General features: G+C 44.2%; 1 protein-coding gene across 1 annotated transcript in view; it reads left to right on the top strand.

Annotated features, from left to right (window-relative positions):
* Positions 1-13662, top strand: part of tmem163a (transmembrane protein 163a) — a 116522-nt gene that overhangs the window by 91008 nt on the left and 11852 nt on the right. The window contains exon 4 of the mRNA XM_056290065.1: positions 4875-4966. Coding sequence (XP_056146040.1) covers positions 4875-4966 — 92 coding nt within the window. The remainder of the gene's footprint in view (positions 1-4874; positions 4967-13662) is intronic.

The following is a 13662-nucleotide window of genomic DNA, read 5'->3' as shown; positions in this document are numbered from 1 at the left end:
TCCCACAGAGATGAGGGAGGTGATCTTAGACAGAATACACGACGGGCACCAGGGGATAGTTAAGTGCAGAGAGAGAGCTAGCCAGTCAGTGTGGTGGCCCAAAATGACAGAGCACATTACAACAAAGATACAGCAATGTCAATTCTGCAGAGAACACAAGAACACGCAGAGAAAAGAGCCTTTAATGTCAAGTGAGCTCCCATCCAGACCATGGCAGAAAGTTGGCATAGACCTGTGTGAGTACAAAAAGCAAAACTACTTGATAGTGTCTGACTATTATTCCAGGTTTTTGGAGATCCTAAATCTACCAACAACTACTAGCAGTCAGGTTGTAGCTAGGCTGAAGGCTACATTTGCACGTTTTGGTATCCCTGAAATTGTAGTTAGCGATAATGGGCCACAGCTAGTTTCAGAAGAGATGAGGAGGTTCAGTGAGGACTATGATTTCATCCATGTGACTTCAAGCCCACACTACCCCCAGAGTAATGGACAGGCAGAGAGGGCTGTTCAGATAGCCAAAAGCATATTAAGGCAGGAAGACCCTCTCCTCGCCCTGTTGACATACAGAGCTACACCCTCTTCTTCCACTGGAGCCAGTCCAGCGGAATTGCTCATGGGTAGGAGACTCAGAACCACCTTACCCACATTGCAGCATAACCTGAAACCGGCCTGGCCTAAAGAGGAACTGATCAAAGCCGCTGACGCCGCAGCCAAATCGAGGCAGGCTTTCTACTACAACCACAGGAACGGCGTGCGGACACTGCGCCCACTGAACTCGGGTGACGCAGTACTCACCAAACTTGATGGACAGAAAACATGGACAATGCCAGCAGTTGTTCACAGTCAGAGCTCCACTCCCAGATCCTACATAGTGGAGACAGCTCAAGGTGAACATTACAGAAGGAACAGGCGCCACCTGTTGGCCACACCTAAAACACTCACCTTTGTCAGCAGGGATCCTGACCATGTCACTCCAGGGGAGAGTGGAAACACGGATGAGTCCCGAGCAGCAGAAATGCCAACTTCCACACCATATGTTACTCGCTCTGGCAGGGTGAGCAAGCCTGCAATCCGGCTGGATTTGTGAGGCGTATGGACTTGTGTACTGTGGGAGATTTTTTTTATTTTTTTGTGAAAAGGGGGGTGATATACAGGTTAAAATTGTTGGCAGTAAATGTTCAGAGAAATGTTTAGAAAATAATCTTAGAGGGGGAGATGTAATGAATGAAAGGTCACGTGTTTAACTTGACCTAATCACGGGTGTACGTGCAGTGCGTTTGACGTATACAGGAAGTTAGAAGAGCATGTTATGAAGGTTGTATGTCGGATGAACGCTAGTAAAAGCTACACAGTTAAGAACCTACGAAGTCGGCTCGTTCTTGAATTATTCTTATGTCAGTAAGACAAGGCGTCTACGGACATTACAGAAAGCATCGCTGATGTCTCCTCCAATTAATACTTTTCCTTTCATATCATTGTGGAAATGTCTGATGATGCTAATCAATTTCTGAGGTCTCTAGCACTTTCCACAATGTCTCTCTCTCAACAGTGTCAAACACTTCTGAAAAGTCCTCAAAACAATGTAAAGTGGCCGGTGCTGTTCGGTCGCTTTCTCTTGGAGTTGTCTCAGGGTGAAGATCATGTCTATGGTGGATCTACCAGATCTGAAACCACACTGGCTTTCAGGCAACACCTCTCAAAAGATCTTTACCTGGTTCAGTATGATCTTAGCCAGGACCTTTCCAGCACTCGACAGAAGTGAGATGCCATGGTGATTTCCACAGTTGCTTCGTTCTTGTAGATGGTCAGAATCAAAGCATCTTTGAAGTCTTGAGTAATGCATAGGTTCTGCCAGCAAGCATTATAGAGCTTTAGTAGTTCTGACTTAAGTATTGAGCCACCATGCTTCATTCAGGATGTCTGGTGGGATTCCATCTTATCCTAGTGCCTTCCCACTTCTGGTGTCTTTAAATGCTTTCTCTAATTCAGCCATTTTGATCAGCTCACAGAGGTCTGCTGATCCTTCTTGATTCAAGAGGGTGCAGAAGTGCTCTTTTCATCTTTCTGTGTTCTCTTTCAGGTTAGTACACAGCTTACTTCCATCTGCCATTTTTACTGGTGCTATCGTATTGCTTCTTGGGCCATAGATGGCTCTCAGCGCAGAGAAGGGTCCATGCATATCAGGTCAATCTGCTAAGGCCTACATCTCTTCTGCTTTCTTACTCCACCAGTGGTCCTTCATCACCCTAATCTCCTTCTGAACTTTGGCTTTAATTGCCTTGAAGGACGATTGACTCCTCTGAGGTCTCTTTGAGGTGGGCATTGTGAAGCATTTGCTTTTCCGGTAACAGTTCTTGAATTGCTTCATCTTGATCCTAGAATCAGTCAGGCGGTTTTCTTTTTGGATGACCAAGCACCTCTTTTGTTGAATTATAGATGGTCTCTTTCATTTGTGTCCAGCATTCTTCAGTGTTACTTGCGCCTTTTGTAACCCTTTCTTCATCTTGAAGAGCAGATGTGATTGCTGCAGCTAGTCTCATTTGATGTTCTGTGCTTGCTAGCTTGTTGGTATCCAATTTTTTCAGTGCTTCACAGGGTATTTTTTGTAACTTCATCTTTAGTTTCATTTGCACCTGTGTTCAGAACAGGTAGTGATCAGCTGAGCATTCTGCTCCATGCATCACCTTTGTTGAGAGTACTTCTGTCAAGATTGTCCTATGAGTCACAACTTAGTCTAACAAATGGAAATGCTTTAATCTTGGATGCATCCAGGTGAAGTAGTTCTTTTCGGGCTGAGAGAAGGTGTCTGTGATACACAGGTCGTGCTCAACAGAAATTTAACATAAGGTCGCCATTGGTATTCTTATTGCTCTTGCCAAACTTTACGATGACACCCTCATAGGTTAAATGATCCTTGCCCATCCTTGCATTGAAGTCCCCTAAAATGAGAAGCTTGTCTGCACTTGGTACACTTTCTGCTACTTCAGCCAATTTCTGGTAGAAAGATTCCTTGTCTTCATCTGGATACACCATGGTTGGAGCATACACATTGATGAGTGATAAGAAGCGTTCTTCCCCCACAGGGGCTCTGAGACTCATAATCCTCTCAGAGATTCCTAATGGTAGAGTGGGCAATCTGGAAGCAATTCTGTTGGTAATGGCAAAGGCCACTCCAGCATCTGTCCTTCCATCGGCCTTTCCAATCCAGAAGAAGGTGTAGTTGCTGTGCAGGTGCAGTGACAACTTACTTGTCAAGTGATGCCATCCATTGACCAATAGAATGGGTCCTCTGCATGCCATGTGATGTTTGTGCCATTGGTCCGATAGGTTTCATGATCCTATTGGGCTCTTCTGCCGCAAACACCATTGAGCGCCCTGGTGCAGTGTCTTCTTGGATTTGAATTCGGAGTTCCCTTCTCCTAGCCTTTGCCTAAAGAGGCAAATCTACAAGGCAGTATAAACAGATGCAGATAGTACCATCTGCTGCTACCAGCCTTTGGATGTCTTAACCACTTAATGAAGGAATATTAAAACAGACTGCAGTAGAAGAATGAGAACAAAGCTCAGGATCATCTTTTTATCTTTTTAGATAGGAGATTGTTTAAGTTTCAAGGGTCATGGTGATCACCTTTAGGAGCTATTAAAATTTTCAAAAACCCATAAGGATTTCTTACAATTGTTATTCTTTTCCGAGATATATTTTTTTGCAAAACACTCCAGAAAAAAATGTATGCCGTTAACCCTATGGCATGCAGTGGTAACAATGATTTCCAACCTGTGGTGTCTGATTCTCATCGCTTTAGGCTGGCTGCCATGGAACAATCATTTCACTGAAACAACCTCTGTTGGTTAATGCAACAAAATGGCCTGAAAACTTTCCTCTTAAAATTGAGCATATGAGATTGCTTTAAAAGTGCAAAGACCACATATCCTGCACTCGAGCGAGACCTCAAAGTAATTGGGAAGATTTTAATAACTAGTTCTGGACTAATTAATTCCCCCAAGAACAAGTGTCTTCTTCGTCCTCTCTGTTCTGTTCTTCGACTCAGTTGCTCCTAAAAAGTTAATGAAGCGAAATTCCTCAGAATCAAGAGGTCCTCGTTCTCAACACATTAATGAATGTAGTTTCATGGAGAGCACACGTTGAAAAACAAACCTCATTTTTAAGTGTGACATTCTGGTGTTGACGGATTAGATATTTCAGTAGTCTAAGGTGAAGCATGACTCTTCTCTTAAAGCCAAACTAGATTATTTTAGTTGGGCATTGAGGTAGCATAGTGGTCTATTCTGTTGCCTACCAACATGGGGATTGCCGGTTTGAATCCCCGTGTTACCTCTGGCTTGGTCGGGCATCCCTACAGACACAATTGGCTGTCTGCGGGCGGAAAGCTGGATGTGGGTATGTGTCCTGGTCGCTGCACTAGTACCTCCTCTGGTCGGTTGTCGGTTGGGGAACCTGTTTGGGGGGGGACTGGGGGGAATAGCGTGATCCTCCCATGCACTACATCCCCCTGGCTAAACTCCTCACTGTCAGGTGAAAAGAAGCGGCTGGCAACTCCACATGTATTGGAGGAGGCATGTGGTAATTGGCAGCCCTCCCCAGATGGCAACAGAGATGGCGCAGCGACCGGGATGGCTTGGAAGAGTGGGGTAATTGGCCAAGTGCAATTGGGGAGAAAAAGGGGGGGATTTTAGTTTTGTTTTTATCTTCATTAAAATGTGTTCATGTTCTTTGTGTCCTTTAAGTTAAATAAGGACATTTTCTCTCTTGAGGCCAAAACACACATTGTGTAACTTGTACAGTGACAAAATGACTTGACAGAAAACCCAACACTCTTTAACTTCTTCCTCCCTGCCTTCTGTTTGCGTGGTAGTTTGATGCCACGCTGGACGTCCTGTCATCGGTCATCGTCCTGTGGCGCTACAGCAATGCAGCCGCCGTGCACTCCGCACACAGAGAGTACATGTGAGTAACAAACACAGCGCACGTTAAACTGATGTTTGGTGATAGTGTCAAAATGACATTGCTCTGAGTTGGCTATCACTGCGGTGTCCATACACTTATGAAAACAGTAGCAGTCAAAGACAAAGGAGATATCTAGGCAGGGGCATAGGGTGACAGCAGCCTGGGAATGGCATGGAAAAAAGTTTTACTATCACTATTTTAGCCCATTAGTATCTCATTTTGTGCCTTTGTGCACCCAGCGACACTATCCACTTGCCATGACTGGCTGTTGCCCCCCCCCCATCTGCCCACTGGTAAGGGATGAGTCAGGGGCAGCAAAGGGTCAAACAGGCGAGCCGCTAAGCTAATCACATTATGTCCCTATCTCCTATTAAACAAAACCAAAGCATATGCAGAATGTAACCCTATAACTATTCAAAAGTGTCAAGGTTGTCACAGAGAGGCATGAGCTTGTAGTGGAGCATTTCATGATGATTTCCTCTTCAGTAAAGAACGATGTCATTGAGGTGTCAAGGGTGCCCAAGTTGCCAGAACCACACCAGAGAATTTGGCATTTGATTCTGCCAGTTTATAAAGGAACAGCATCATACAGCGCTATGTCTGTCCTGTCCATCTATCCTACTACCATGTCTCCCATTACAGTTTGTCTCAAGTGCTTTGGCTCATTTCTTTAAACAGTGTCAACATTCTCAAGGCTATTGTCAGGGTAGTGTCGCGGTCCATTCCATTGCCTTCACCGGTTCGAATCCCCGCGTTACCTCCAGCTTGGACAAGCATCACTACAGACACAATTGGCCCTGTCTGCGGGTGGGAAGCTAGATATGGGTACGTGTCCTGGTCGCTGCACTAGCTCTCCTCTGATCGATCAGGGCACCTATTCGAGGGGGAGGGAGAACTGAGGGGAATAGCGTGATCCTCCCATGCGCTGTGTCCCCATGGCGAAACTCCTCACTGTCAGGTGAAACGAAGCGGCTGGCGACTCCACATGTATCGGAGGAGGCATGTGGTAGTCTGCAGCCCTCCCCGGGTTGGCAGAGGGGGTGGAGCAGTGACCAGGACAGCTCAGAAGAGTGGGGTAATTAGCCAACTACAATTGGGGAGAAAAAGTGGGGGAAAATTCCCCCCCCAAAAAAAACAGACATTCTCAAGACTTCAGATGCATTTGATAAAACAAATTATATGGTATAGCATAACACCATAGCTCACCTCCAAAAGGTTATAACTCACCCAAAACTTTTAACTCATGCTTCAGAACAAAGTTATTGTCATATAAAAAGTCAGTGTCCTCAAAATGAAAAGTTCCTTTGACATTGTATAAACAATGGTGGTCAAAATATGTCGATGTTTTTTCAGTAAGGCAGTGGACCCAGGAAATGTTCCTTATATCCACATTTCAGTGTTGTCCTATTTTTTGACACTGAATATTTACTGTACTAGGATATTACTTGTGTCTAGCTAACTGAATGCCATTGTTATCCAAAGGAATTGAATCGAGTGCAACTGGACTTGGTATATATCTGTGAAGACGTTTCGCCTCTCATCCAAGAGGCTTCATCAGTTCGTGCCTTTCTGACTAGACCAAGCTAGACCGAAATATCTGAGTTTCATCACCAGCCAGTCAGACTAGCTTGGTCTAGTCAGAAAGGCACGAACTGATGAAGCCTCTTGGATGAGAGGCAAAACGTCTTCACCGATATATACCAAGTCCAGTTGCACTTAATTCAATTCCTTTGGATAACCATGCCCTGGATGAATGAGAACATTCACAGGCATGAATGCCATTGTGTATCAAATTGAATACTATTCAGATGAAGATTTCAACAGTACAAGGTTTGACATTACACATTGTACTCACATTTCCATGGAAATTTTTACTGGTTTTTATTTATTTATTTATTTTTACTTTAGTAGTTCTGCTGTGTTACTATAACTTGAATACTGAAACATGAATAATTCCAGTATTGAAAGAGTACATACCTGTTTTCCCAGTGGGATGCTTGGATAATTGAAGAAACTGTAGCACGGTTTACATTAGGCTGTACTCAGAAACCAGCCTCTGACATTGTAAGGACATGGTTATGGTCCATAATTGTGGCCCATATTTCAACTAGGAAAGCTCTGTCTTTGTACTCTTCTGCATCTTCTTCTATTCTACTGTCTTCCCCTCACTACATCTCCAAGGATCCTTACTCCACTTACTACTTGAGCAGGCAGTTGCCCCTGTTCATTAGTTACCTGGCCAGGTTCCTCCATGTTCAGATGTTGTAGTGATTCTCAAGCTCTATAAATATAAATATGCTTGGCAAAATCCATACTCATGAATAGCACCTGTCAGCCAACTTGACAGAATATGTGATTGGTTGATGTGAGATGTGAGACACTCCCTATTTGTTAGTAAAGTTCAAGTTTCACCTGACAGGCAATTTACCAATGTAGCAGATGTTACAAAAGATCCATATTACTATAATGATATTCATATATACCTGACAGATTTTGACTGAATGCACTATTGTGCATGTGACGACTTACAAAATGAAAGAATTCATAAATGTTTTGGAGAGGACAACTATTCAGTTTTGATCAGCAAGATATATTCAATTGGTAGTTGTAAAAATTATACACAATTCTACTTACTCATTTGCATAGATGTGCTAAAACATTTCAATTCAATTAAATTAAATTTATTGTCATCAAAAACAATGTGCAGGCACATGTTAAAAGTGAAATAAGGGCAGCGGCTTCACCAAACAGTGCAAGACAGACATAGACAAACACAGTATAAGATATCCACAGATGAAGACCAAAAGCTAAAAATAAGTTAAAAAAAGAGCAAGAGTACAAAATATGTAAAACTATCCAGACATTCAGAGCCTGCACTACCAGGCTTAAAAACAGCTGAGACTCTTGTAGCGCCTCCCAGAGTGCAGGGGGGAGAACAGTCCATGATTGGGGTGGGTGGGATCTCTGCAATTGGTATAAAAGAATGAGAAATTCAGATCTGTTCTGAACAAGTTCCCAGTGGTGTGGAGTTTTGCACAAGTCTTTCATTTATCATATCATATATATCATTTATCATACTGCTACTACTACTTTAAGCTGCTCCCATTAGGGGTTGCCACAGCAGATCATCCATTTCCGTCTCTTCCTGTCCTCTACATCTCCCTCTGTCATGCCAGCCACCTGCACGTCCTCTCTCACCACATCCATAAACCTCGGCTTTGGCCTTCCTCATTTCCTCTTCCCTGGCAGCTCCATATTCAGCATCCTTCCCCCAATATACCCAGCATCTCTCCTCCGCACATGTCCAAACCATCTCAACCTTGCCTCTCTTGCTTTGTCTCCAAACCGTCCAACCTGAGCTGTCCCTCTAATATACTCGATCCCAATCCTGTCCTCCTTCGTCCCTCCCAATGAAAATTTTAGCATCTTCAACTCTAAGGCCTCCAGCTCCACCTCCTGTCTTTTTGTCAGTGCCACTGTCTCCAAATCATACAACATAGCTGGTCTCACTACCATCTTGCAAACCTTCCTTGTAACTCTTGCTGGTACCCTTCTTTCACAAATAACTCCTGACACTCTTCTCCACCCTGCCTGCACTCTCTTCTTCACCTCTCTTCCACACTCTCCATTACTTTGAACAGTTGACCCAAAGTATTTAAGCTCATATGCCTTTGTCACCTCTACTCATCTCCCTCTTGTTCACACATGTATTTCATCTTGCTCCTACTGACTTTCATTCTTCTTCTCTCCAATGTGTACCTCCATCTCTCCAGGCACTCTTCAACCTGAACCCCACTCTTGCTACAGAACACAATGTCATCCTCAAAAATCATAGTCCACGAAGACTCCTACCTGATCTTGTCCATCAACCTGTCCATCACAATTGCAAACAAGAAAGGGCTGAGAGCCAATCCTTGATGTAATCCCACCTCCACCTTGAACCCATACATGTCCTACCCCACTCCTTTTCACGTCAGAGGCAAGAATGGAGGACCCAAATGTATGACTCAGAGACAGACTGGGCTAGAACAATGCTTTAATAAAACAAAAGAACTTACAGACAGCAAGTACAGAAAGCAGGGAAGGCTCGAAACAGGACATAGCACACCCAGCAACCAAGAGTCCATATGCGTGTATGTGTATCTGTGTGTGACGATCCGACAAAAACGCCAGGGCAACCAGGGGGAATATATAGCCTGAGACAGCCAATCAGGAAAATTGGGAACAGGTGAGCAGGACAGGGTAGGAACAGGCTCGCCAAATTCGTCGTAGTCGTTGGCGTCTCTCATGTCCGAGGATCCATTTTAAGAGATTAAGGTGTATGCTTGAAACGAAAATGGCTTGACAATCCATGGTGAGAATAGAAGAGACGGGAACAACTTGGACAGGGGATAGTAGGGGTTGGACCCATTCCTGCGGCTCTCTGTTCTTGGCGGATTTTTTGGTGGCTGCACTTTTCTTCCACATGCATATGTTTGTCATTTACGGCCTTGATGGAACCAGCCAGGCAGGCAGCTCTCCAGTATTTTCGATTTTCTGCTACTTTTCCCCAGTTCTTAGGGTCGATGTTGAAGGTGATCGGCATTCCCTTGATACAGTCCTTATAGCGTTTTTTGGGAGCTCCTCTTTTTCTTTGACCTTCAGTCAGTTTGGAGTATAGGATTTGTTTTGGGAGTCTGTTGTTTGGCATCCTCTGGATGTGGCCAAGCCACCGCAGCTGGTGATGTTCAACTGTCATCTCGATGGAAAGGAGATCAGCTCTTTTGAGAACTTGATTGTTGGTGACCCATTCTTGCCAAGAAATTCCCAGAATACTTCTCAGTTTTTGCTGGTGGAAGCGTTCTAGTTTACAGATTTGGTACTTGTAGAGGGTCAAGGCTTCACAGCTGTACAAGAGGGTTGAAAGAACCACTGTATGATAAACCATGGTTCTGGTTGATGTCTTGAGATCACAATCATAGAAAACATGTTGAGAAAGTCGGCCAAAGGAAGTGTAGGCAGCTTTCAGTCTGTTGGTGATATCCGGTTCTAGACTACACATTTCTTCGAGGGTATTTCCAAGGTACTGAAAGAATTGAACTTGTGTTCCTCCCTCTTCTTGAAATATTTCCTTATTCTTGAAAACCGGTACCAGTATGCTTCTTTTCCACTCCTCAGGCATCCTCTCATTTTCCAAGTTTGTGTTAACAATCTAGTTAAAAACCCTGCTGCCATCTCTCCTAAACATCTCCATGCCTCCACACGTATGTCATCAGGACCAACTGCCTTTCCACTCTTCATCCTCTTCATAGCTGCCCTGACTTCCTCCTTGCTAATCCACTGCACTTCCTGATTCACTATCCCTACATCATCCAACCTTCTCTCTCTCTCTCTCATTTTCTTCATTCATCAGCCCCTCAAAGTACTCTTTCCACATTCTTAGCACACTCTCCTCGCTTGTCAGAGCATTTCCATCTCTATCCTTGATCGCCCTAACTTGCTGCACATCCTTCACAGCTCAGTCCCTCTGTCTAGCCAATCGGTACAAGTCCTTTTCTCCTTCCTTAGTGTCTAACCTGTAATACAACTCACCATACGCCTTTGCCTTTGCCACCTCTCTCTTTGCTTTACGCTGCATCTCCTTGTACTCCTGTCTACTTTTTTCATCTCTCTGCCTATCCCACTCCTTCTTTGCCAACCTCTTCCTCTGCATAATTTTCTGTACTTCCTCATTCCACCACCAAGTCTCCTTGTCTTCCTTCCTCTGTGCTGATGACACACCAAGTACTTTCCTAGCTGTCTCCCTCACTATTTCTGCAGTGGTTGCCCAGCCATCCAGCAACTCTTCACTACCACCCAGTGCCTGTCTTACCTCCTGCCTGAACTCCACACAACAGTCTTCCTTCTTCAACTTCCACCATTTGATCTTCGGCTCTGCCTTCACTCGCTTCCTCTTCTTGGTCTCCAAAGTCATCCTACAGACCAATCCGATGCTGCCTAGTTACGTTCTCCCCTGTCACCACCTTGCAGTCTCCAATCCCTTTTAGATCGCGCCTTTACATAAGATATTGTCCACCTGTGTGGACTTTCTTCCACTCTTGTACATCACCCTGTGTTTCTCCCTCTTCTTGAAATATGTATTCACCACAGCCATTTCCATCCTTTTTTGCAAAATCCACCACCATCTGTCCTTCCACATTTCTCTCCTTGACGCCATACCTACCCATCACCTCCTCATCACACTCTTGGCATACTCTTCCTTAAAAATTACCCCTACCCCATTTCTCCTCCCACCCACACCATGGTAGAAGAGTTTAAACCCTCCTCCGATGCTGCTGGCCTTACTCCCCTCCTACCTGGTCTCTCGCACATACAGTATCTTCCTTCCTTCTCTCCATCATATCATAGTGCCAACACTCAAAGTTCTGACTCTCACCTCCACGCCCTTACCCTTCCTACTCTCCCGCTGCCTCTGGACATGTCTTCCCCCGCTCCTTCTCCTTCCCCCAACAGTGGCATAGTTTCTACCACTGGCCAACAGTACCGGTGGTGGTTGTTGGTAACCCAGGCCTCAACCGGTCCAGTGTGGTAATCTGATTTATCATCAGCAAATTTGATTTGGCAAAGATTTTACACCTGATACCCTTCCTGATGCAACCCTACCCATTTATCCAGGTTTGGGGCCGGCACTAAGAATGCACTGCCTTGTGTATCCTTAGTGGCTGGGTTATTGATCATGTATCATAGACTGTAAATATTTTCCTCCTTTTTTACTTTCTCTCAAGGTTACGGAAATACTGTTAGTATTGCCTGAAACTTGAAAGTGAAAATAGCCTAATTCAGGTTTAGCTGAGAAGTACTTAATCCTTCAAAGGGTTATCTGCCTGACCAACAAACCCTGTTGATTGATTCAAACTATGTATTTACTGTTCTGATGATAGAAATCTGCACTTCTAGGGTGAAAGAGTACATGTGGGATACACTCTCACTGAACACAACTGCTAATCTTGTAGCCTGTGTCCTCCAATCCATCCCTAATTCCAAACCCAGTCCAGCTGAGTTTGTCAGATAGATGTCAGGGTGTTCTGAACCCTGTTGCTGTTCATCCTATCACAGCATCTCTGTTCACATCATATATGCTGGAAATAATGAAGGGCCCAGCTGCTATCCATCAACACACACACACACACACATGTACACTACCGTTCAAAAGTTTGGGATCACATTGAAATGTCCATATTTTTGAAGGAAAAGCACTGTACTGTTCAATGAAGATAACTTTAAACTAGTCTTAACTTTAAAGAAATACACTCTATACATTGCTAATGTGGTAAATGACTATTCTAGCTGCAAATGTCTGGTTTTTGGTGCAATATCTACATAGGTGTATAGAGGCCCATTTCAAGCAACTATCACTCCAGTGTTCTAATGGTACAATGTGTTTGCTCATTGGCTCAGAAGGCTAATTGATGATTAGAAAACCCTTGTGCAATCATGTTCACACATCTGAAAACAGTTTAGCTCGTTACAGAAGCTACAAAACTGACCTTCCTTTGAGCAGATTGAGTTTCTGGAGCATCACATTTGTGGGGTCAATTAAACGCTCAAAATGGCCAGAAAAAGAGAACTTTCATCTGAAACTCGACAGTCTATTCTTGTTCTTAGAAATGAAGGCTATTCCATGCGAGAAATTGCTAAGAAATTGAAGATTTCCTACACCGGTGTGTACTACTCCCTTCAGAGGACAACACAAACAGGCTCTAACCAGAGTAGAAAAAGAAGTGGGAGGCCGCGTTGCACAACTGAGCAAGAAGATAAGTACATTAGAGTCTCTAGTTTGAGAAACAGACGCCTCACAGGTCCCCAACTGGCATCTTCATTAAATAGTACCCGCAAAACACCAGTGTCAACATCTACAGTGAAGAGGCGGCTGTGGGATTCTGGGCTTCAGGGCAGAGTGGCAAAGAAAAAGCCATATCTGAGACTGACCAATAAAAGAAAAAGATTAAGATGGGCAAAAGAACACAGACATTGGACAGAGGAAGACTGGAAAAAAAGTGTTGTGGACGGATGAATCCAAGTTTGAGGTGTTTGGATCACAAAGAAGAACGTTTGTGAGACGCAGAACAAATGAAAAGATGCTGGAAGAATGCCTGACGCCATCTGTTAAGCATGGTGGAGGTAATGTGATGGTCTGGGGTTGCTTTGGTGCTGGTAAGGTGGGAGATTTGTACAGGGTAAAAGGGATTCTGAATAAGGAAGGCTATCACTCCATTTTGCAACGCCATGCCATACCCAGTGGACAGCGCTTGATTGGAGCCAATTTCATCCTACAACAGGACAATGACCCTAAACACACCTCAAAATTGTGCAAGAACTATTTAGAGCAGAAGCAGGCAGCTGGTATTCTATCGGTAATGGAGTGGCCAGCACAGTCACCAGATCTGAACCCCATTGAGCTGTTGTGGGAGCAGCTTGACCGTATGGTACGCAAGAAGTGCCCATCCAACCAATCCAACTTGTGGGAGCTGCTTCTGGAAGCGTGGGGTGCAATTTCTCCAGATTACCTCAACAAATTAACAGCTAGAATGCCAAAGGTCTGCAATGCTGTAATTGCTGCAAATGGAGGATTCTTTGACGAAAGCAAAGTTTGATGTAAAAAAAATCTTATTTCAAATACAAATCATTATTTCTAACCTTGTCAATGTCTTGACTCT

Source organism: Lampris incognitus, chromosome 11 (assembly GCF_029633865.1).
Source record: "Lampris incognitus isolate fLamInc1 chromosome 11, fLamInc1.hap2, whole genome shotgun sequence".
Lineage (NCBI taxonomy): Eukaryota > Metazoa > Chordata > Actinopteri > Lampriformes > Lampridae > Lampris > Lampris incognitus.
This window is presented reverse-complemented; position numbering and strand designations above follow the sequence as displayed.